The following is a 25,900-nucleotide window of genomic DNA, read 5'->3' as shown; positions in this document are numbered from 1 at the left end:
GGTAATAATCGCAGCGGATCCATGGCACGCCAGTCGCTACACAACGACGACGACGAATATGGGAGCTCCTCATGCGGCATAAGCCCACACACAAGCCTGGACAACTCCGGGCAGTTGCTGCGAGGCCTGCGCTCAGGGTTTTCTGTCTTTGCTGGACGGATTTGTGCGTACCTAAACAGCTCTGCTGTTAAACATCGTACGGATGACAAATATCCACAAACCTACCCTGTGTAGTACGCAAATTCTTTACTTTGTGTGAACTAGTTTATTATGACCTCACCAACTTAGCGAAGAACTTGGGATGCTTTAAATCTTCCTCAATGACTCTGAGCTTTTTCCGGATAGGAATTGAAGTTTTCAATGTAAAAATTATGTGAACAGCTTAGTCCTACTTAGGCGGGGCACCAGGAATCGACGTCCTTGTCAGTGATTGCATTCCCTCTTCTGTGTTTCACATTCGATGGACAATAGCGGCGTACACATAGATTCTTGTCATAATCCTTGTGATTCGGTAATAATAACTCACTGAATTGGTTCGCAACCTGGTTCGGGCTGTGGTTTAGTAGAACCAAAACTGAACCAGATTGAAATAAATTCCCCCTAACCTGAACCATACCCAAACAGTATTTTTTTCGGTTCACCACACTGATTTCTGCTCACACAACTGGATCACTTGAGAAGGAAAGAACGAGCTGGTAACGTCGCTTGAACAGCTGCGCCGTCATTTAAGACTCGCGATAATTTTTGCAACTTCAACACGCACATGAAGCATAGTGGGTGGAAAAGTAGGAGCAACAGTGTCGTGACTTAAATTCTGCCTTAGCCATGAAAGAAGGCACAGGCAAACAGGAGAAATGAAGAAGGTGAAATTACAGGATCAATGCGAGTATATATGAAATGATTCTGCATTTATTGCAACTAAAAACTGTGAGCTACAAAGCACATCAATGTTGAGAAAGAGCAAGGGCCCCCCTCAGAGTGCACGAATGGAAGGGAGTCAAAAAATGTTCTTAGAACCTATGATGTACGCATCCTCCAAGTTATTAGGCCAGTCAGTGGTTTTGGGAATATGGTCCACATTAGATGGTGCCATTACTTTTATTGATGCACACCAAAACTCAACAAAGCTAAATGATCCTCGGACAGTTCATGTCCCCACCAGGAATAAAAATACCACAGGGGATAAGAAACAACTCTAAGCCATAAACATCAAAAACAGCAAAATAGAAAACTATGAAATTGCTACAACAGTACACAACAACTGCATGCAAAATGCTCGAAATGCTTGTAATGCGAAATGCTCGAAAAGCAAATCCGGCAGCAAGCACAGGCACGACTGGCCCCGTTCACAGGAGTGGCTCTGGTGACACCTGGGCGTAGACCGTGTCTCCGACCGTGATCCTGCCGGGGGCAACGCGGTAGGTGCTGATGCCCAGCAGAGGCTGCGACTGGTACTGCTGGCGTCCCCTGTCCAACTGGTCCACTCGGTACCTGCCCAGCAGCCCCAGCAACAACGGCTCACTGCAGGGCAGCCTCACAGGGTGGCCACACAACGCCACTATGCACAAAGAGCTCGGCACGCTTACTTGCGCAATGTCGTCAGGGGCTCCTTGTCTGTTCTGACTGCAGCCACTTGGTCAACCGTGGTCAAAATGCACCTGTTGAATGCAACCACAAGTGTGATGAGCACTTTAAGCATTATTCAATAAAACATGCGAAATGTTTTCCCACTTTCAGTCCATTAGCAGCATGTGCCCCTTAATATTTCGTTACCGTGGGGAATTGAGCAATTTTAGGGGACTAAAAACTTTTTTTTTCTTGAAACACATATTGATTAGGCACTATTTTAAGCAACATAAAGTGCAGATGATTTAATACCCTTTCCAACAATACTGGTTTTTATCATTTTTTCACTCATCATAGCAGCGAAAAAAATATAAAAATCAAAATGTTTGTCAAGTTGTCGTAGAAAATGATAAAAAGCAGTTGTGTACAACAAACCACCAATAGTATAAAAAATTTTGAATATTCATTTCATAGGGACCCTTTCAAAAACTTTTCCAAGAAAAAAAGTTGACGCACTGAACAGTTTGCCGGATATATATATATATATTTAGATATATATATATATATATATATATATATATATATATATATAAATATAAAAATGTTAGCACGCATGGTGCCGTGCCATGCTGTGAAGCCCAACCCTCATTTCAAAATGCACAATTTTGGGTGGTTTTCTGGAAGAAATATGGTGGTTTTACATTATCAGTGGCATCAATTGTCACTCATGTATATTGTCTGTATACATGAGTGACAATTGTCACTCTGTATTGTCACTCATGTCTACATAATCAACGAACAAATAAACTCTTTTTCTGATTCTGATTCTGATTCTGAATTTGTCCCCACGTGACGTAAAAACATCTTGTTGATGACTGACTTTGCATTTACGGCCAGCACAGTATTTTGGACAGGAACACGATGCAGAAAAATCTGCATGGAGTCGAAAACGAAACTTGATAGTTGATGCTTGTTGATGTACACTGTCACTTATTTCTTAAAACATAAATATGCAGGTTATTATCAACTTCTGACTCGCTATTGGAGCCCTGCTTGCAGGAATGAGGTGCGATGCGCTAGAATCATGCCCTGCAAGCTCCCACCGAGTAGCTGTTTTCAGCACTATGTTTTCAGCCTCCTGCTTTGAGCACCTCCTAACATTTCTGAAAAGAAACAATACCGTTCTACTAAGAAGCAACACTAGACCTCCGGAGATACCCTTTTATGGAAACGAAACTGGTTGGCGAACAGCTGGCAGTGTGCAAGGCTGGTTTGAAGAGCTCTCCTTGTTGGAACTGATATTTGGCGAATGGGTGTTATCTTTTGACTCGCATTGGAAGTTTTTATCGCAGAAATCGGGCTAGGGCGGTATGAAATCACGAGCGGCATGCTTTTTTTTGAGGAACAGTAGTGTACGTTGAAGGCGCCATGGCAGATAGCCTTGAAGTTGGATAACTGCAGCGTAGCACAAAATATGAATTTCGGAATGCAAAAACGAAACGGAAGCTTTTGTAAACTGTTTGCGAGTGGTCTTGCGGTAGCTACAACACGTACGGCTTAGAACAATGTGCACAAAGGCAATAAAACTGACTAAAATCATAAAACAACATTGAAAACAGGCACTGCTTGATATGTTCCGCCAATTTGAGGTATTATTACTGTCAGAGTACAAACCTGACAATGGAAAATCATATCTTCTGATTCAACATTCTTCCCCTGATAATAAAACCATATGTTGATGCAGATTAATTACAAGCGGCACGCTTTCTTTGGTAGCAGCGATGCGTGATGACCACGCCCCTTTTCCACACCAAGGTGATGCAAACATGTGTCAAAAATCATGTTTTTGTTGAAAAAAATGAAAACAAGACTGATTTTGAAAGGGCGTTTTCTGAGGTAACTCCAAATAGCTTTACTTGCTCCAGAAATGCTTGAATGATATGAAAAGGGGCTCCCAAGGTATCGTTCAAATTGAACGATTTTCAATAGGCACCGTAACTAATGTAGAAGAGGCCATGCAGACAAAACACAAGTTGGGTCCATTTGAAAGATTGTCTCGTTAGAATCATACTGACACCACTTTTAACACACACTTTGCTGAAATAAGCTATATATAATTAGAAAAAAAATGAATGGCCATGCAAACTACTAGCTCATTTCCTGCAAAAGAACCTGTGAGGTTGTATGCCCAGCTGTGCGATTTGCTGAGGTCGGCAAAAGCCAACTCAAATTATGCAGGGTTTATAACCTAGCTGGCCGAATGAGCTATTTGTGCTTAAAGTTAGAGCACATTCTTTTGTAATAGCAGTTAGAATTGTGGGGTGAACAATCTAAGTTATGAACGAACACCTAAACACCAAAGCAGTTAGGGCGGCACTTTGCTGGCTGACACTAACACAGCTAACGCATTGGACTTGTCTGACACAACACTGACCAACTGCCATAAGCGGCACGGTCACTCACGTGACCATGTTTATCGAGTCATAGCTTACGTTTTAGCAAACAATTAGTATGAACCCTAATAAAAATATGGCAGGTATAGGACCTGGCCAGAAGCAAAGTGCGAAGACTGGCACTTCACCCCTGCGATGCAATGGGCTAGTGGTGACTGCCCCCATCCTGCTGAGGTCCATGACTGGGCATGAAAATAATTTTTTTATGCCTTCCTAAAGATTTTATCTTGGTTCAAATACGAAAGATGCAAACAAAAGAAGTGCCTTCTAGCACACCCATCGAGGTAACATGTTGTAAATAAAAGATCCTATCTACCTTGTGCTAAGCTCAGCGTCCCTGATAAATTTAACCTCCCACTTCTGCTGAGACTGGTGCCTTTTATTTCACCATCTTCAAAGCTCTCCTTCCCCTGCAGAGATAAAAAACATACTACTTGGATAAAGATAGCTAATGTCGTCCACAACATGGCATGCCAAGCTAAAATTTTTGTGCGTATTTGGCAACATGCTAGATAGAAGAGAGAAGGCAAGATAATGGCATGAATATTGGGGTGACACAAGCATCGTACCATGCCAAACGTTGCAGTGAAACTCCGCTTCAGGACAAAATTTGCGTATTATCCACACCCCCTCTTTACTTGTAAGGTACACAGTGTCATGTCTTCTTGGTAGATTCACTGTCAAATCTTTTTTTTCGATTTTTCCTAAGTAAACTTAATGTGCATTTTACAATCACGGGTGTGTCAGTATCATGCACATACAGTATATTATGGCTATTGGGTTTCAACACCTGATCGTGGTTACCAGGGAAGACATTGAGTCGTCTGAGGAAGCAGGTTTACTTGTGACCATTCTCTGTTGAGCCCTGGCTAGTGGTGACTGTCCCACCCCACTGGACCCGATCCCCTATCCTGCACAGCTCGCGCCTTGCATTGTTGTAGTTGGGTCATTTCAGATAAGATCGAACAAAGCATGGCTGGTCGACCTCTTCAATTTGCTTGAAAATTTTTTACCTCATTCCCGCATGTATTTAATGTGCGGATTCACAAATATTTTCGGCGGAAAAATTTTTGGCCGGCTGAAAAAAAATTTAGAACCCACCCACGTGGACCCCGGCCGCTACCTGCCCATGCGCCGCGGCCAAATTTAGCGACGTCTACCAAGAAATATACTAATCAGGCGGGAATGGTAATTTTTATGCTTGATCTACGCCTGGTGTACATTGCGCGCCCAAAATATCGTCGGCTAGAAAAACATATATATTTTTTAATAAATTTCCAAATCTTGCTCAGATTGCATTTTGTTGTGTACTTTGCGGGCCAGTATTATCGTAAGTAATAGAGCTAGAGCGTTCAAATTTGAGTGAGGGCTGCTCCTGGCAAGCGCAAATAAGGGCCGTAAATATCGTGTCTATGCACGCTACGGTTAAAAAGTAAATGGCGCACAAGTGTGAAGAAAAAACTAAAACACTCCGAGTTCAGAGGCCTATTAAAAAAAACACTTCTTCGATTTTGCTGAAATTCTCCCCAGATGTTCACCTGTGCATGTACTTCAATGATCATTAAAAACATGTTGCATCATTTTGTTCCTGACCCGCCTACAGCGTGAGAAAAAAGCCTGGTCGGCCAGGTCTTCACAAGATCCTGAAACATGAAACAGTGAGCAACTTCCATTGAATGTGCAGACATGTGATAATTTTTTTTGTACCAAAGGCAAACGATTACTTATTGATAGCATTACAGAGAATTCAGAAGCGAAACTGAAATTTTTATGTGAATTTTGGAACGAAAATAAACAATCTGCGCTCCGCTTAACGTGTACTCTTCGAATAAAAAACGGAGGAACTCCAGATTCACGCTGATTAAAAAAAAAACGCTTCTTCGAGTTTTATGAATGATGATGATGGTTTAAGTTTAATGGCGCAAGACCGACATGGGCAAAGAGCGCCAAATACAAAGTTATTTGATAAGGAGGGAAATCGGATAAAATCAGATAAATACTATGAGCACGTCTGGTGTAAAGGGCCAGGGTGAAGAACGTGAGTGGTTAAAAGATAAATACGGTAGCTGGTGTATAGGACCAGGGGTAAAACTATGGGTGATAAGAGATGAGTTCCAAGAAATGAACTTCAGATAGGAACCTTAAGGTTCGCTGAACAGAGAACATGCCTTCATCTCCTAAGAAGTATGACGGGTGTAGTGGAATATGTCGTGTGTGTAGTTGTGGGAAGTGTTTTCGTCGTGTAATGTCGAGTGCCTTACATTGTATGAGGATGTGGATCACGGATAGGGCCTCTCCGCACCTGCTGCACAGAGGTCTTGGAGACCCCGTGAGAAGGTGCGAGTGCGTTGCATGAGTGTGCCCTATCCGTAATCTAGCCAAGGCGACTTCAGTGTATCTATTACGTGTGTCGGTGGTGTATGGTCCCAAGTGTGGTTTTATTACGTGTAACTTGTTGTCTGTTTGTTCACTCCAGTGTGTTTGCCATGTTTTGCGAAGTTGTTGTCTGATGTGTGGTTTCACGTCGGTGTAGGGTAATGTGGTTATGTCTACTGTATTCGAGAGTGTAGCATCAGCAGCCATTCGGTCTGCTGCTTCGTTCCCGGCTATACCACTGTGGCCAGGGACCCAGCAAAGAACCAGTTCAAATTTGCGTACATACACCGACATAATACCCTTGACTATTAGATTTACAACGTGATTTTTTGAAGACTTTGTTGACGACAACGCCCGCACGACACTGAGGGAGTCTGTATATATAATTGATTGTGGGATGTGACTTTGAAGGATATGATTAACAACAAGAAGTACACCATAAGCCTCTGCCGTAAAGATACTGGTATTGCTGTTAAGAGTTCTAGTGACATTAAGGCCGGGCCCATGCGCCGCGCAGGACACAGAGGTGGCAGTTTTAGAGGCGTCCGTATAAAATTCAGAAAATTGATACTTCTGCTGCAAGTACAAGAAGTGCTGCAGAATTGCACATGTGGGAGCTCGGTTTTTATCTACATGTGTGAAGGATGTGTCGCATGATACAGGGCGGAGATGCCATGTGCTATAAAATCTGTTTGAGAACTTTGTATGGTGTCTAAAAAGGAGACAGAAAGCTCTGACGCTTCCTCTCTAACTCTGTAAGAGAAGGGCGCAGAGAACGATGGTCGGTTTAGGAGTAGTGCAGTCTGAGACGTATCATAAAAAGCCGATTTAAAAGGATGGTGTGGCATAGAGGAAATTTTAAAAGCAAAAAGAAGATCTGTGTATGCTCGCTGACGTTGTAGGTTCCACTTATTACACTCCACATAGAGGCTTTCGACCGGGCTAGTCCGGAAGGTGCCACATGCCAACCGGAGCCCGAGATGAAGCACTGGGTCCAGCATTTTGAGGGATGTCTTACTTGCTGACCCATAAACAACGCTTCCATAGTCTAATCGTGAACCTATCAGGCTGGTAAAAACACGTAAAAGAAGTTGTTTGTCAGCCCCATATGAAGAGTGGGAGAGAACCTTGAGTATATTCATGGCCTTTAAGCATTTATGTTTAAGTTGTTTTATGTGTGGAGTGAACGAGAGCTTTTCGTCAAGGACTACACCTAAAAACTTGTGTTCATTTCTGACTGGAATTGAGACACCATTGAGTTTGATGTCTGGATCCGGCCGAATGCCGCGCCTTTTCGAAAACAAAACACAAGTACACTTCACTGGATTAAATTTAAAACCGTTGCTATCTGCCCAGCCAGCTAGCTTGTTAACACCAAGCTGGACTTGGCGCTCGCAGATAGACAGGTTACAAGACTTAAAGGATAATTGCACGTCGTCTACATAGATTGAGCAGGAAATGGTTGGTGGCAGAGCCTTCCGAAGAGAGTTCATTTTTACAATAAACAACGTGCAACTCAAAACTCCACCTTGCGGAACACCGTTTTCCTGCACATGAACTCTAGAGAGTGCAGATCCAACTCGCACGCGAAACGTTCTTTCAGAGAGGTAACTGGCAAGCGTGTTCCACATGTTACCCGACATACCAAAGCACTTCAAATCGCTGAGGATGCCGTACCGCCAAGCAGTGTCGTACGCCTTTTCAAGATCAAAGAATACTGTCATACAGTACTGCTTATGGAGGTAAGCATCTTTAATATATGACTCTAACCCAACGAGTTGATCGTTCGTAGATCGCCCCGCCCTAAAGCGTGCCTGACAGCTCTCGAGAAGACCGTTGTACTCTAAGAAGTACACGAGTCTCCTGTTTATCATCTTCTCGAAGAGCTTACACAGGCAGCTTGTCAGGGCAATGGGGCGATAACTGGCGGGAGAGGAAGGGTCCTTCCCTTCCTTTAGGAAAGCCACTACTATGGCCTCCCTCCAAGAGCTTGGAAACTGCCCCGAAAGAAATATTTTATTGTAGAGGTGAAGAAGTGTTTCAAGTGTGTCTGCATGTAAGTGTTGTATCATTGTGTATGAAATCCTGTCTGCACCTGGAGCTGAAGGTTTACAAGTACCGAGTGCGACCTTCAGCTCATGAAGTGAAAAGGGGGTGTTATAGGATGAGTTCGACTTATTAGTGTCTCGCAAGGACTTCTTCTCACATGATGCTTTGTGTTTAATGAAAGTGTTGGTGTAGTGTGCTGAACTGGACACGTGTTCGAAGTGTTGTGCAAGTGTGTTAGCCTGGTCTTCCAGTGTGTCCCCTGTTGTACTAACCAGGGGCAGGCTGTGTGTCTGTTGTCCTTTTAGTTTTCGTATTCGTGTCCAGACTTTGTGTGTGTCAGTGTATGAGTTGATGGAAGTGAGGAAGGTGCGCCAACTCTCCCTTTTCGCCTCACGACGCACTCGCTTCCCAAAAGCCTTTGCCCGTTTAAAAGAAATGAGGTTATGTGACGTGGGGTACCGGCGAAGGACACCCCACGCCTTGTTCTGGGCCTCTCGCGCCCGCCTGCAGTCCTCATTCCACCACGGCCTCCTTGGGGTGCGGGACCCACTGGAGGCCTGGGGAATGGACTTTTCGGCAGCGTCGAGGATGTGCGCCGTGACGAGTTTAGCGGCTTCCTCCACATGTAGGTGTTTTATGGATGTGTGGTGTAGTTTAGATGTTTGTGTGAATGTGCTCCAGTTTGCTTTTGATTCATTAAACCTTTTATGGGAAGATGGACTGCTCGGGCCTATACCTATATACGTTAATGAAGTGGGGAAATGGTCACTACCATATGGGTCCGTGCCCACACCCCACTCAAGACATGGAAAGAGAACTGCGGAACCAATAGCCAAGTCAAGATGCGAGTATGTATTGTGTCCTAAGTTATGGTATGTAGGCTGTTTTTTGTTGAAAAGGCATGCTCCGGAGGATGTAAGAAACTTCTCTATAAGGCGACCTCGAGCATCCGTTCTAGAGGAGCCCCAAAGAGAGTTGTGCGCATTAAGGTCACCTGTTACGATGTATGGCTCGGGCAGCTGGTCGACCAGCGCCTCGAAGTCAGAGCTCAGAAGTGCATCATCAGGACGAATGTAAATGGAGCATACCGTTATCAACCTATTAAAAATTATTGTGCGTATTGCTACAGCCTCAAGGACGGTGTTGAGAGCGACAGGGTGGCATGCTAGGGATTTCCGGGCTATTATGGCTACACCGCCCGAAGAGTGTGTGCAGCCATCCCTGTCCTTTCTGAAGACCATGTACCTATTTAAGAAATTTGTGTGCTTGGAATTCAAATGCGTCTCCTGAAGACACATCACACTTGGCTGATTAGCATGCAGTATCTCGTATACATCGTCAAGATTTTTAAGAAGGCCTCTACAGTTCCATTGAATTATGTTTTCTCTTCCCATTATTTAGTGTTGGAGCTACTGGAGTGTGTGTGTTTGTTTATGTGTCGTCTTTCGGGGCTGTGACTCTCGTCTTTTTTGGCTTGTCGGGAGGCTTTGGCGTCGGGACGCGTTCCTTGCGCTGCGTTGCAGGCAGGAACGGCCCGACATCCATGTCGTCGTCGGATGTCCGAGGGGTGCCCGACGGACCGGGCCCCCCGGACTTGGACCCCCCTCGGGAGCCCTTCGTTTGAGCCGCCACCGCCGAGGGCGTCCGGGGCGCCAGAAGTGGCACGGGCGGTGCGGTGGCGGTGGGAACCGGTGCGGGGCCCGTGGTGTCCATCACCTCGGTACCCTCCAACGCACTGGAGGATGGGGAGACAGAGGCGGGAGCGGCACCGGTCCCGACGGAAGAGGTTGCCACCACAACCGCTGCTGCCTCAGCAAGCGGCGTGGTGGCGGGTTGGGCTGCCAGAGGCAACCCAGGGGGGGGGGGGCGGGGGAGGGACCAGGTCAGACTGGCTGAACTGGGTCCCTGTGGAAACGAGACGCCGCTCCGCCCCCCGGCGAGCTGCGTCGGCGTACCTCCCCAGGGGGAAAGAGGCGAACCTCTTTCGCGCCTCTGGGAAGGTAAGGTTCTCAGTGACTTTCACCTTGATGATCTCCTTCTCCTGTTTGAATTTCTCGCATGTTCTAGAGTAGGCCCCGTGGGGCCCCTGGCAGTTAGCACACATGAGGGTTTGCTATGGGCAGTTGTCTGATGGATGATCGTGTTGTGCGCACTTGGCGCATGTTAGTCGACCACGGCAGGCGGTAGTGCCATGCCCAAACCGCTGGCATTTAAAACACCGGCGGGGGTTGGGGATGTATGGCCTGACGGGGCAATGAATGAAACCTGCATGTACTGATTCAGGAACTGTGGAATGGTCAAAAGTCAATATTACATGTTTTGTTAGGATTTCCTTGTTATCTCTACGAATCATGATACGCCTCACTGCTGTCACACCTTGGTCCTTAAGGCCTTCCAACAGATCGGTGTCAGTTTCATTCATTAGATCTGACTCAGAGATCACACCCTGGGAGCTATTAAGGCTGCGGTGGGGTGTGACCCTGATGTCGAGATCTGCGATGCGAGTTTGAGTCAAGAGATTTGTAGCTTGTTGCTTGTTATTCACTTCTACAAGAACTTCTCCTGTTCTGAGTTTTTTGGCTTTGTAGGACTGACCAGCAATGCCCTCAAGAAATTTGGAGATCAGGAAGACAGACTTTGTGGCAAGGGGGTTCGACGGATCAACAGATTCGATTACCAAAAACCTAGCATAGTTGTCCGGCTTTCGGAAACTCGTCGTTGGCAACGGAGGAAAGGATACTTCGGTGCGGCCCCTTTTAGGGGGCCGATCTTTGGATTTGGAAAATTTGGAAGCCATATATCATAGTATAAAAGCAGGGAGACGGGGGTACTTTCTCCTTTGACCTTACCCTGGTAGTCAAAGAGGTCCCGGAGCTCCCTGCCTGGTAGACAGGCAGGGAGCCCATCGGCCGGAGCTTGACCAAGGCTCCGACGGCCACCGTTCATGGTTTCTAACCCTCCACCTATAAACACATTGCCACGGTTGGATCCAGCGTATGTTTGGGGGCTCGGGGTCCGCGGTATCGCCAGTACCGTCACCAAGATTGCTCAAGGTGCCCCGTGCGGGGGAGTTTTATGAAGCTTTCCACGAATATTTTTCTCTAAACGCACTTGTGTGAGCCATAGAAATATCGTGCATCATTCTAAGCACAGCGCAGATACAGTCATGCGGTGGCGAAACCGCTGCAATGTATGGTTAAACGTGCAATCTGAAGGTCTTCGGGTCTATTTTTATAGCTTCCTCTAGGTTTCCGCAACCACGGTCACTCTTTGTCTTACATTATCAACGCTCTTTTTTTGTGCGCACTGCTGCCGTGATGCGGTATATTTGGTTCACAAGATCAGCTATTTGACAAGGTGCACGCGGTCTTGTTTTTTAATTCGCCTGGACGTAACTTTCGTTCGCCTGAAATCAAAGGTTCAACAGAAGCCCGTCCGGTCGGCAGCACACATGGTAAGTATTAAAAACGAACATCGGCCACACACGACCCTGGCGTGGGTAACGTCTCCAGGTAGCACGCCCCTCTTCGGTCCTCCTCCGGACACACTGGTTCAGTTACCGAATTAGCGACCAAACAGGAATGCAAACGCCCTTGAGCCCGGTGGGGTCCGGGACGACACATGTGGGATCTTCATTTTTGTGTTTGAGTCGAGTATTTTTTGGGCTTTTTCAAGCGTATGCGGCGGCGGGGACTTGGCTGACAGAAAGAGCGAAAGAGGGGACTGGAAGAAAAGGTGCTGCATGCGTTCGAACGGTTACAAGTTTTCAGTTCTGTCACACTGGGCGAGTGCCTTGCGCTGCCTTCCCACTATTTGACTACGGTCGCATTTTAATCTTCATTTCATCACTTTTTATTATTCCTTTTAAGTATTCTGATTCTATTATTGTTTTTGTATATATTTAGCTTGTTACTCAGTCTCTTTTGTCATAGTTTTGTGGTTGCAAGCGATGACGTCTGCCATGACTGTCCGCATGCTTGCTTGGGTTTAGAAAAAATCAGGCTGTGGGTAGACGACAATCTGCCACTGTACTCCAAGGTGGCTTATGTGAGTGACGGAGCTGCCAGTCACTTTAAAAACAGGTACCAGCTTCATGAGTTGCGAAAGAGCGACGTGCCTGAAACGCAATGAATATTCTCTGCAACAGGGCACGGAAAGAATGCCTGCGACGGAGTTGGGGGAATCGTCAAACACCAGGCGACACTTTACAACATAAGAGAACCACTAAGAACTGCGATTCAGACGGCAAAAAACATGGTAACTGTGTTGTCTGAGAAGATCAAGGATGTTCACTTCATATACCTCGAGGGGAACTAAGTTTCCAGCTATCGCGAAACAAAAAAAGGAAGAATGGCGAACAGTGGGTGCCTTTCCCGGCATACAGTACTGGCACGTCTGGCGTTTAAGGAAGTCATCAGAAGCAGATATATGCGAACTATACGCAGCGCGGACTGTTTGTGCCCCTTTGAGGAAACTGTGAACATTGATGCAGCAAGCAATGTGTAAATAAACAGCTAGTAGCTGCACGGTATTAATGGGGTGCCGATGAAACTCTGTCATGTCAAACGTTGACTTCGTTTGTGTCACTTGGCTATTCTATTCTCCTTATCTCAAAAAATATTCTGCCCTTTCTACAAAATAAATAAGGGAAATCTGCAGAAAGTCACAATCGTCGTTTTATGTCTCAGCTCCTTGTGACGAGCATGCTTGACAAGGCTCTTTTGCTTTTCAGTGATCCAAATGACGCGAATTTTTTTAATATCTCACGCAATTAAATTAGGAGGAAAATATTCGTGGAAAGCTTCATAAAACTCGAAGAAGCGTTTTTTTTAATGCGCGTGAATCTGGAGTTCCTCCGTTTTTTCTTCGAAGAGTGCACGTTAGGCGGTGCGCAGATTGTTTATTTTCGTTCCAAAATTCACATAAAAATTTCAGTTTCGCTTCTGAATTCTTTGTAATGCTATCAATAAGTAATCGTTTGCCTTTGGTACAAAAAAATTATCACATGTCTGCACATTCAATGGAAGTTGCTCACTGTTTCATGTCTGAGGATCTTGTGAAGACCTGGCCGACCAGGCTTTTTTCTCACGCTGTAGGCGCGTCAGGAACAAAATGATGCAACATGTTTTTAATGATCATTGAAGTACATGCACAGGCGAACATCTGCGGAGAATTTTAGCAAAATCGAAGAAGTGTTTTTTTTAATAGGCCTCTGAACTCGGAGTGTTTTAGTTTTTTCTTCACACTTGTGCGCCATTTACTTTTTAACCGTAGCGTGCATAGACACGATATTTATGGCCCTTATTTGCGCTTGCCAGGAGCAGCCCTCACTCAAATGTGAATGCTCTAGCTCCATTACTTACGATAATATAGGCCCGCAAAGTACACAACAAAATGCGCTCTGAGCAAGATTTGGAAATTTATTACAAAAAATGTATGTTTTTCTAGCCAACAACATTTTGGGCGCGAAATGTACACCAGGTGAAGATTAAGCATAAAAATTACCATTCCCGCCTTATTAGTATATTTTTTGGTACACGTCGCTAAATTTGGCCGCGGCGCATGGGCAGGTAGCGGCCGGGGTCCATGCGGGTGGGTTCCAAATTTTTTTTTCAGCCGGCCAAAATTTTTTCTGCCGAAAATATTTGTGAATCCGCACATTACATACATGCGGGAATGAGGTAAAAAAATTTCAAGCAAATTGAAGAGGTCGACCAGCCATGCTTTGTTCGATCTTATCTGAAATGACCCAGTTGTTCCTTCAGGTATATCATGTCTGCTTGATAGTTCTCTTCATCTGTTGTGTAGTGGGGTAAATGGCCACCATGGATGGGCATCGGTGGGATAGAGTTTTCTACACATCACCATGGGAATCAGGGGAAAAGTATGGTTTTCTGCTATGCTTTGTAACTGGTTGGCTTCTATATAAAACGTTTGGGCGAATGTGAAAATACGTAAAAAGCAGAAAAATAGACTATAAAAGTGTTTATTTCAATAGACAAAGAATAAAAACATACTAGCAATAAAATAAGGCTCCGTTATCTGTTTGTTCTGTAGCTGGAGGGTTAGGGGAACATTATTAGAGTGGAACCCCAATAATACGACTTTCAAAGGACCGCGCAAAAACGTCGTATGACCAGAGTGTCGTATGATCAAGGTATGGGTAAATGCTGTTCTGGTAGATGGTTTCACACAACAGCTGGTGGGCTAAGAACCTAATCAAACTACTATAATTAAACTACTATATTTAGCGCATTCTCGCGTAATTTGGAAACCCCTATCTAAAATCTCATGTTTCAAAAAAAAAAAGAAAAAAATGGCTACTTTGTGCCCCCTCCCCTCTACGGCGCCTGTGCTAGCCCACCAGCCATGCACCGCGTGCCACATGACCCCCATGCCATCTTGCACCTCGCCGAGATAAGCTTGGAAGGCTGACAAGCCCGCGCAGACTGAGAGGGGAAAAGGTGACAGTGTGAAACTGCCAAGGCCAAGTGAAACAAACAATAGTACGCTGCGGCGATGGAAGAAAGGCGGGAAAGTAAGGAACGGAGCGACAATGTGCTTTCAAAGGCACTGCTAAACAGACATCAGGTGATAAATGTGGTAAAGGCCGGAAAGAAAGGACTGTGGGGCAATGCAGAGGTTGAAACAACGCACACGGGGAGAGAAAGAGTCGTGAAAGGAAGAAACTTGAATCCAGTGGGCGAGGAAAGCGGGTGTTTAGTCATCGCCATGGGGTTGCGGCATATGGGTTTTCACGTTCGTCAGCTCTATGGGAGTTTCAAATGCACGGTCCACCAGCCACCTGGACTTCTGCGGCTGCGTGGGGCCATCAAAGGTTAACTCCCACCTGCCAGTACCCGCTTGCTTGCTTGCATCCCTTCAGCAAGTGGTCGGGTGCACCTGTGGACCTTTGCACATCAAGCAGTGTCAAATGGGGTTAAGGATAAAGAAAGGTTGGGACGAGGCAGCGAAGTGGTGTAAAAGGTTGGAAAGATGGCAGCTTATCCCCGCCAGGGTCTGTCGTATGAAGCGGACAGCGTGCACCTAAGCTTTGTACAATTGGAGTTTTTAATGCATTGTTTTTGTTGGGAATTTGCCGGAACCGCGGTGATCCATCGCAAGAATCAGATTGTAGTAAAACTGGGGGACGTATTATTAGGGTTCCACTGTATCTGCGATCACCTGTGATTGGCTGCAGGTCTGATGGGCCAAGCCAGCTGTTACAAAATACTTTTACCTCTCGCAATACTTCACGAAGACACATTTCAATAGTTCAAAAGAATAAATTTCAAAAGAATAAATTAACAGAACAGTCTGCCAATGTTGTGTATGTACAAGAAAACATAGCTAACTGATCAACCGATAGCGAATTACGTGGTTAACCGATAGCTAACCAACACTTTCAGATGAACTGCGTCAGTGTGGTTGGCCAGAGTGCAAATGTTTTGTTGTACGTATACAACATTTACAGACTGTTCTGTTAATTTATCCTTCTAAAAGAATAATAAAATGATTAAAATGTGTCTTCGTGAAGTATTGCGAGAGGTTAAAGTATTTTGTAACAACTGGTTTCACCTGTCAGAACTGCAAAAGGTCACAGACAATCGCAGACAATATTGTTCCTCTAAACCCCCAGCTACAAAAGCGAACAGAAAATGGAGCCTTATATTACTGCTACAGCGTGTTTTTATTGTCCATCTTTCTAAATATATAATTTTATCATTGATTTTTTTGCACTTTTAATATTTTCACATTCGCTAAAACATTTCAAGCCAAGCCAATAACAAAGCAAAGCGAGAAACCATACTCTTTGCGTAGTTCCCATGGTGGCAGGTGGTTGCAGTGTTTCTTCTCTAGTATATCTTGTAAGAAACTATGATTAGTGGTGTATGGACCCCTGCATCCCGTTGGCTGCTACACATATATGATGATAAAAACAAAGTTTGAGTCAGTCTAACTTTTGGCTCAGCCACAATGTGTGTCCATTATAGCTGAGTGTCTTGCATGAGTGTGCCAGTCATAAAATCAAGCTGATAAACCACATTTGGTGCTAAGAACAATGGAATCTCCTATAAATATTCATAACAATCCCCCACAATTAGGACCCGGGTGGTCTCGAGGCAATGAGCCAAGCCTTCCAAGAGTGATGACGAAACCAAGTCAAAACCAAGCTTCGCAATTCTCTGCTGAGATATCAGGCTCGTGTAGTTGGCAGCGTTACAAAGCTGCATCGAAATGTTTCCAGGATTTTTGCCAGTAAGGCAGTAGAAGTCAGCATTGCAGCTTGGTGAACACAAAACTGTGCCATTCATACAGCGTTTACATTTTCTCGTTGTTTTGTAAAACTTGTCAAGGGGGCATTTTCCTGAACAGACTAATGCTGCAGACTCTTATTGACTTTTGAGCCAAACAAATTTAATTCAAGTCATCTCTGCGTGGCTTATAACAGCCACAATAGCACACAAAAGCCACATCAGACACGCAATTACCTAGTGGTGCGATGTGAAACAGCCTGCTCTGCGTCCCTGATTCTTACACGTTCCCAGTGATCCTGCAGAAAATGATGCTTGCTCGAAGGCTCTTCCCGGCACACAACACACACTTGCACTTTTCCCATGCAGTTACACTTGCCTCTGTGTGAGCCTCGCAATTGTCGACGAAGAGGGCGGGCTGGAAGTTGTCCCGCCCAATGTTGGAGCCCGGGGGAAGCCTCGATAGCAGCTCATCCAGGGACGCCTTCGAGAGCACATGAAAGGCGGACTCGTCCTGGCAGGCTACCTGCAGGCAAGGGGAAAGGTCACTTGGTACAACAACAGGCTCACAGCTGATTAACAACTACTGGCTTCAGACTTAAACGTGCACCAGACAGCCAAAGTATGCAAAGAATATGTAACAAACTCTGAGTGCCCACAGTCATCACAAAAGCTTTCCCGAAGTACGTTTTCTCTGAAAGTGGAGCTGGCAGCACTGTTTCGACACTTGTCTCTTCCTGCTGGAGGACGAGAGCCGCTGGAGTGCCGCCATCTCCTTAGCCTTGGGTCAACCCCTTCTCACGCCACACTTTTCGGTTGCTGATAACCCCACAGTGCAGAGCCACACCCTTCTTCATATGCTACTACGACAATAGATAACCGGTCTCAACTGCTCCCTCGCTTCTTGTGCGTTACTGCAGGATCATTTTGCTACTCTCAGCATTTGCAACCCTCTGTGTGCAACCTTTTTTTCTAACAACAACAACAAAAAAATTAAACCAGCCAGGACACTGGCCTTAGAACCAAAGCAAAAGTAATCATTGCCACAGCTTATCACTTTCACCACCACTATTAAAAAAACTGATGGCATAATTTTTAAGCTTTCCTCACATTGCTATCATTGTGTTTTGAATTCTACAATACTACAGTAAAAACTCGTTAATTAGACACCCGTTAATTCGGAAATTCGGATAATTTGGACGGCTCTATTGGTCCCGGCTAAAGCGCATGTTAGTCTATGGGACCAAACCTTCTTTAATTCGTCAGAATTCGGCCCCGAACCGCTTAATTCAGACAAATGCTGGTCTCCTGATCAATGAAGAAATAATTAATGATGTCACGGGCGCCCAGGAAGAAGACGATTCTGACGAAGAGTCATGGGAGGAGGTGCAGCGGCGACCTCATCGCACCTCACGAGAAGTCTCGGAGGCGCTTTTGATATTGGAGGACGTTTGCCTGAGCAGTCCCGACAGTTTGCGTGATGCTGGCACTTGAAAGAGTTAAGAAAAATTGTAATTGCAGCCGGAATCTGCGCGAAAAAGTAGACGACTATTACAAAATACTTCAGCAAATAAAGGTATGCTTCTCCAACGTGATTTTAATGTTGTTTTTCCTGTTCATTCATTAATTCGGCATTCGGATAATTTGAACATTTTTCCCGGTTCCGTGAGATTCGAATTAACGAGCTTTTACTGTATTCCTAGATTCCCCAGAAAAATGGTTTTACACTGCAACTGTTAATGGGACCCCAGCTGCGTTTGGTGGTGACAATAGGCACAAAACTGTAAGGCCACCTTTAAGACAGTGCCTAAGTTTTGAGAAGAAGCTTTGCACAAGTCGGCATAAAAGGATGCTATACTTGAGTACAACTCAATATTTACAACAGAAGTTGCCCCTGCATCTCACCACTGCAGCCGACTGTTTCTCTACATGGCGCAGAGAAGGTGTTATTGTGAGTATTTTTAACGTGATGTAAGATGTTTCCGGGATTTTTTAGATCTAAGCTGCTTATAAACTACAGCAGCGACAACAAACTACTAAGTGAGAAAAAACAGATGATGCCATGCATTAAGCGCTATCTCCTTTCAAAATGCGCATGCGTTGACATCTGGGTCCATCACTTTGGCGGAGTAACACACTATGTGAGCTATTGCCATCTTGTACACGACTACAGTGAGTCCCACCCCCTTGGCTAGTCTCTCTTGTCTCGTTACATTTACTTATCACAGAGCAAAAGATAACTGTTTTCTTTTTATATTTCTTAATTAGGAGCAGTACTATATGTTTGGCCATAAACTATCATTTTTACGGTGCCTGGCATCGCTTCTTCAGCCACCAGTGTAAGGTTAGCCAGGCACTGATGGGGCAGCCACGTAACTATATAGCACATGTGTGCGCTGGGTTCGACCAGCCACACAAAAAAAAGGGAGACAATCAGGTCACCGATGTGCAGATGGGACGCATGTCTCTGCAGGCCGCAAGGTCAGGCGAAGTTGGTGAGATTATTGGTTTTGCATGCAAGCCTTCATGTATGTCATGTATGTTATTTGAAAGAAAGAAAGAAAAAAAAGTTGTGGTTTTTTGGCACAGCAACCTTTCGGTTATAATGCACCAGACGCAGGGTAGAATAGTTATGCGACGGTTAAACAATGTTATTCAAGGTGTTGTGAAGATTAAAAATATTTTAAAAAGACTCAAAGATGCACATAGATAAAACCGGTGTAGAAGGCCAGTGTCCTCAAAAAATTTGAAAACGTTACTAAAATCCACCAACGGTTTATCACTAAGTAAAAGTGCAGGGTGTAAAGGGATGCAAATGGTGTATAATGCTTTGAAATGTCTGATGCGTGCTGCTTCAAGGTGTGGGCAGCTTATTAAAACATGAAGTACAGTAAGAGGATCTCCACAGTGGTCACACACGGGTTTCTGTTCTTTCTGGATCGGGAAGCCGTGTGTGAGCACAGTGTGACCTATTCGCAGTCGGCATAAAATAACCTCATAAAAACGATTTCTGTGTCTGCAACTTTTCCATTCAGATAGGTATGGTTTCACTAGGCGTAACTTATTTTTAGTCTGTCTGTCCCATTCAGTTTGCCAGTACATTGTAATGGACTTTCGTATGGTGTTCCGAAGGTCCTGGTAAGGAACCTTGGACTTTGTTATTGAATGAATGAAAAGTCTTTATTGTGGAATGGCTCTTTGGCCTAATAGGAGGGGAAGAAGGGTGTCGGAGAAAAGACAGAAACAAAGAAAGAAGAGAAAGAAGTGCGTACACACATGCGTGTACACGGTATACATTTGCAATCACATGCGGCGATCGATGCCTGCCTCGTGAGCGAACGCCCAGAGGGAGAGCAGGGTGTCGCGGCTGTTGTTGCTGGGGGTGGTCCATTGATGCAGAGTGCTGATGTGCGGTGGCAGGTACTGGGCACGGAGGTCCCGGTAGCCAGGGCACTCCCACAGCATGTGGGTCACTGTTGGGCACACTTCCATGGTGCATGTGGAGCGGCTCACTATGGGGCCCTGTTCGTGGTCGCTGTCGTCGCTGTCGTCGTCGGTAGCCCCGGGCCTGCATCGGTGGTGGGCCCGCCATTTGGCGAGCACGTCTGCTGTTAGTGCGGCCCCCGCACGTGTCTTGTGGATGAGGACCTGAGCCCCCCGGGGCAGTCCTCGGGGCAGGGGGTGGTGGTTGGTGGGGACGTGCTGCCAAAGGGCGCGCCTTCGCTCCTTCTTGGCTGCCAGAATTTTGGCTTTTGGGTCGGGGTCGTCTGGTGCGGGCATAGTCTGGGTCACCAGGGCGGAGCGGTCGTCCATTAGCTCGCTCGCCAACGCCTGTGCGGCTCCATCGCCAATGCCACCGGCGTGACCTGGTACGCAGTCCACCCTCACCTCCACTCCATATTGCTGGTACAGCACTGTGCTTGCCATTTTGATCCTGTGAGCAAGCGTGCCAGTCCTGGGGGTGCGGCCAAGGATTTTTATGGCCTCTCTACTGTCTGTGTAGATCCCCACAATCTCCCCTGTCTGCCTCAATCCTCGACGGGCCTCCCCACAAACCCCGTCCACTGCACACAGGATGGCGGACAGTGAAATCTGGTCTGGGCTGGGTCGGTGCTCATGCACGTGGATTTGTCTGCATGTGCCGATTGGGGAGATCGCAGCTAGCCTGGCTCTGCGCGTGATGGGGTCCCAGGTGGCTGCTGTGAACACAGAGTTCCGGGTTCTGTCAGTACAGGCAGCTGCTGCTCTACGCTCCGCTTCATGATCCTGCTGATGGCACTTTTTGGAGAGTGGACTTAGTTATTGCACAATGCTTAGTATCGTACTTTGTTATTGCACAATGCTTAGTATCGTATGCTGCTCTATCGACAGTTTCATTTTCTGGAATGCCAATGTGGCTTGGTATCCAACAAAAGACGACACTAACCCCTGCCGATGTAAGGCGGCACAGTCGATTTTTTAGCATACCTACAGCCGCATTCTTTGGACAAGGCAGGTCAAAGCACGTATGGCGCTTAAGGAATCTGTAAAAATTGCCACTTTTATAGTACATTTGCTATTACGTCTTCAATAGCTGAGGTTATACCAAAAACCTCTGCAGTGAAGACACTGCCCTCATCAGCTATCCTCTCAGCTACAGTAACTGCCGACGAGTTTACAAAAGCATAACCAGTGTGACCAGCAGTTTTTGAACCATCAGTAAAGTAGTGGCAATAGCTACTGTATTTATCCTTAAGTGCAAGAAATTCTTGGCGCAAAAACTGGTGTGGAAAAGCTTTCTTGTCGTATTTTAACAGCGACAGGTCACATTTGACAGCACTATAGTCCCAAGGGACTAAAGCGTCCGAGAAACTCAGAAGAGTTGGCGAGCATGTCTTGAAAGAGTACAGAGTCATGTGCTCCTCCAAACGGAGGGCAAGAGGGCGGACCACTCTTGGTTTGTTCTCATAGAGCTTCATGTATGTTATTTGAACAGCACAGAAAAAATATTTCATCACTACTTACTCTAGCATTTTTACTGGGTGCAGCTGCTACGAAAATAGCATGTTTATGAGTCGGATCGAGTCAGACAAGGCCAACTAACACCCTGCCTGGCTTGTTTATCGATCTCAAAAGTGAATGGTGACACGCAATCAGACTTGGGTATCCCACTCAGTGTATCACTTTGATCAAAGGGACGTTGAAGACAAAAGCGAAGTTGGTTTAAGTAGACAGACTGGCATCCCCAGAAAATGAATATGCCAGTATCTGGGGCAGTACCTTCAAAATAACCTCATAAAAAATAAAAAAATGAGGCTATCTGTCGTCCAGCAGAGATGACGTAAATGGCGCCTAAGTGGATGTGCCAAGAGTCACGTGACGAACAACAGAGCGAGAAGCACGCACGTAAGCTCTCAAAGAAACACGTAAAATCTTTCTTTGTACGTAAACCTTCATAAGTCATAAACAACTATAAATGTACAGGTATAATTCAAGCAGCGCAGACATTCGCAAGCTGCCATGCCGCGGCGCTGGTGGCAGTTGTGATGGTTATTGCACGTTCGACGTAATCACATGCCTGTTACCTCCAACTCTACATGTGCCAAGGCTGCGCTGCGTTACCCCATCTGTCGAGCCATATATTTAAATAGAGAGTTTTAGCATAAGCAGCTGCACGCAGAGTTAGCGTAGGCTATTTCTTTGCGTTGTTCGCACGTACGCTAGGAGGCTTGCATATCTCCTTGTTTACTTCATGGCAGCAAGTAGCGCACCGACCCTCCACGGTTACGCTCTTCTGTAGACATACTGTCCGTCTCATAGAACAAGATTTTTGCTCGTGTGTTTTTGAATGTGCTGTGTGGTTTGCACAATGCCCTCACGTAACGCTGAATTGCTGCGACAGCCAGGCTGGCGGCCGAAGCTGCGTGTGTGTTGAGGCCGCGTTCGCTTCACGATGAAATGCGATGACATGCTCCTGCGGGTGGACTGTGCTTACTATGTTGGAATTATCACATGATGATTCAACCGCGCACCGGGTATGTATAGTGCCCGCGATTTTTAAAAAATCTTCTCGACTTGCGCTGGAGTGAAGCGATTTGTTTGCCCCCGTAAATCACAAGAAGCGAGTGCTACCCTTACGACGGCCAGAAGGCAATCAACCGCTCGTTAATTTTGCGCTTTGGCCTCAAACAGCATGCCATGACGATGTGTTTGTTCGAAACCCATTTCCTAATTGACTGGAAGTTGAATAAAATGTATGCGTCAAACCGTATTTTCAGAACATTAAGCTACTAAATTAAAGAAAGTACTTGACAATCTGTATCTTTTATCTGTATTGAGCAATACTATTTTCTGCATCTGGAAGAATATCTCAGAAATATCTCATTACATCAAAACTATATGCCGCTCAGTACATGTATTTTAAGCACCCAACCCATATATTGCGGTACTTGTATTCCGGAAAAAGTTTTAAAGTAACTTTGCTGGCCCTGCTCTGCTGCAGAAAAACGCAAACTTTCAAGCTGCACCAGACGGAACGCGTTTTCAGGTTGAATTTTTTCGCACAACGCCAAAGCAGTGTAAAAAAGCCTGACACCTGTAAGCTTTGCACGAAACGAGTGTATGCTGGTGTATGTTAGCTGAGGTGTAACGCTACTTGTGTACAATTTATGAGCCAAAAAGAAGTTTCCTGTCAGTGTAGTGGCGTGAGTGAGGAACTAAGAGTTATTATTACTTGTTGGCTCGCAGTAAGGTCATACCCGCCACTAGCACACATCACTCTTTTCAATGACTGGAGGGACCAATCAAAGACACTTCATGTATTCACAGCCCATTGAGATAGCTGCATTTCTTCACGGAAATGTACACCAAATTTTTGTTCCACTGCTTTGCTATCTTGTCTTAATCTTGAATTTTATGTAGAATTTTCTTATCAAGCACCTGTACACGAACAGCCAGACATGTGAAGTCCTGACTATCCAAGTTAACTTTTTTTTTCAGCTTTGTTTTAGAAACTGTGCACATACTAAAGAAAAAATTTTGTATTTAGAAATATCGCTTCAATCTGGGGTCAGTTTTTACTGTTCTTTTTCGAAAATATCCTATTTGATTTGCGGGCCAGTCTTTACTATTTGTATTCATTTTCAGTCCCACATTTGACATTACACACTACTGCTAAATGCTCAGATGTGACAAGTATCAGAACAGAGTTCTAAATACTCAAAAAACGTAACTTGTTACTTTCAAGACACCCTAAAGTACAGTTTATGCTGCAATTTACTGTTAAGCAACCACCACAGTAAACATGTACAGCAACATTTCAACAACACATCTCAGATTACATGAATTAGGCATGATACCAATTAGAAAAATTTCCCAGCTGAAGTGCATTGCACCCAACGGGCGTGTCTGTGTGGGGTAGCTTAAAGAAGGAGCTTTCTTATTCTTCTATGCTGAAAACATCTCTCGAAGTACCAACAACTTTGTCAATCTACTTTCTTCCTCTCCGCAGTAAGGAGTCACTGCTGCCTGCTCTTCAAGAGCAAGATTCCTGAAGGAAAAGAACTTCTGGCAAATAGTCGTTGCCGATTCATCGTAGTTTCTATTTATTGGGCTAGATGGTAGCGAAGATATTAAAGGAGCCATGAAGAGAAAATACAACTTCGTTTAATTTGAAAGAACTAGGATTCAGTATCTCACTCAGCTCCATTACAGCCACAAAAGATGTTTTTTAACAAAAAAAAGCAAGAGTATTTAAAAACTTTCAAATATTGCGCCACAGTGACGTGTTATGATACAGAATGATGTCATACGGGCCAACAATAAAACATGACTTTCAGCGCATTAACTGCACTTTAGCATTCATGTGATGCGGTCAAATGGAACTAGACGCCCCATTACAGACGTCCAGTCATGTGTCGTCGCGACAGCTCAGTTAGGCGGCCGCCAATCATACAAACAAGGTTCTGTGACGTCATAGAAAAGTTGCGGGAAATTGGTTAGGGGGTCGCGACTGCTTCACACGTTTTCTTGAATATCTCCGTTATTTGTTTGAAGATTGAGATGATATTGGTATCATTGTTATCGGGAGTAAGCAGTCTTTCTAATAAACCCAACTTGTATTTTGTCTTCATGGCTCCTTTAAACACTAGACTGAAGAACTCCTGGTACTACACGTAGCCATTCACTAAAGGCATGCTACCGTTTTTGGGTGCCAATATCAATGCTATAGGTGTTGCCGATGTGGATGTCAGCCTATTTTCCTCAGGTGGAAACTTGAAAGTCATCAATGCCCTCAAATCTTAAGCATTGTGAGACAGGGGCTTGTTAGCCTGACCAGAATCCTTCAATGCCTTTACTGGTAACGAAACTTCGGCACCAGTCTCATATAGGCACAGAGTCCACCGCTGCAGGCACCACCGTCGCTCAAAGGGCATCCATTGATTGATTGAGTGATTGTGAGGTTTAGCGCGCCGACGCAACGCAGGCGATGAGGCGCGCCGTAGTGGAGGGCTCCGGATTAATTTTGACCACCTGGGTATCTTTATCGTGCGCCGAAATGTCGTACACACGGACGTTTTTGCTTTTCGCCTCCATCAGAAAAGCGGCTGCCGCGGCCGGGAATCGAACCCGCGACCTCGTGCTCAGCAGCGCAATCAAAGGGCATCCAGCCGCCCTGCATGCCGCAAGTCGCTGCAATGTTTGCCCGGTATCTGCATGTGAATGCTTGCTGCGTTTGGTCACCCCACTCTGACTTCACTGCAGTTTTTAACCTAATAGTGAGCAGTATATTGACTAATCATAAACGTACACCTCCTGCATTTTATGAGTGATTTTTTTTTTGTTTTTCTCAGATTGGCCCTGACTTACTCCTGCTATGGCCGATGACTGCACCTGTGTCCTCGGGCTTTAGCGTACCATAATGCTTACTGATTGTTTTTATTTTCCACTGTTTTTTCTTGACGTATTATACTGGCAAAACGAAAAAAGAAAAGAAAACTATATGAACGGAATAAAAAAAATAATGTAAGCAAATATGTGTCGTTCAGGGTAAACAAAAAATAAATCTATTAACTGAGCAACAATGCGCAGAAAACATGGCAGAAAGAGAATAATACTCGAAGTGAAAGCACAATAATGTTGTCAGTTGGGCAACTTCATACATAGTTGGAAGGATTCAATGCACTCCAGAAAGACAAGGGTTTAAAACATGAAATGGCATGA

The 25,900-nt window shown here is 45.2% G+C and overlaps 1 protein-coding gene across 1 annotated transcript in view; it reads right to left on the bottom strand.

Moving 5' to 3' along the window:
* Positions 1 to 1,112: 1,112 nt before the first annotated feature.
* Positions 1,113 to 25,900, bottom strand: part of LOC144159791 (mitochondrial amidoxime-reducing component 1-like) — a 129,101-nt gene continuing 104,313 nt past the window's right edge. The window contains exons 6-9 of the mRNA XM_077691496.1: positions 17,079 to 17,225; positions 16,937 to 16,998; positions 1,587 to 1,658; positions 1,113 to 1,491 (exon numbers count right to left, since the gene is read on the bottom strand). Of these exons, the coding sequence (XP_077547622.1) occupies positions 1,347 to 1,491; positions 1,587 to 1,658; positions 16,937 to 16,998; positions 17,079 to 17,225 (426 nt within the window). The 3' untranslated portion in view covers positions 1,113 to 1,346. The remainder of the gene's footprint in view (positions 1,492 to 1,586; positions 1,659 to 16,936; positions 16,999 to 17,078; positions 17,226 to 25,900) is intronic.

This window comes from Haemaphysalis longicornis, unplaced genomic scaffold (assembly GCF_048455015.1).
Source record: "Haemaphysalis longicornis isolate Haplotype H1 unplaced genomic scaffold, Haemaphysalis longicornis Haplotype H1 scaffold_1, whole genome shotgun sequence".
NCBI lineage: Eukaryota > Metazoa > Arthropoda > Arachnida > Ixodida > Ixodidae > Haemaphysalis > Haemaphysalis longicornis.
The sequence above is the reverse complement of the archived record's forward strand: the minus strand, read 5'-3'. Positions and strand labels throughout refer to the sequence as shown.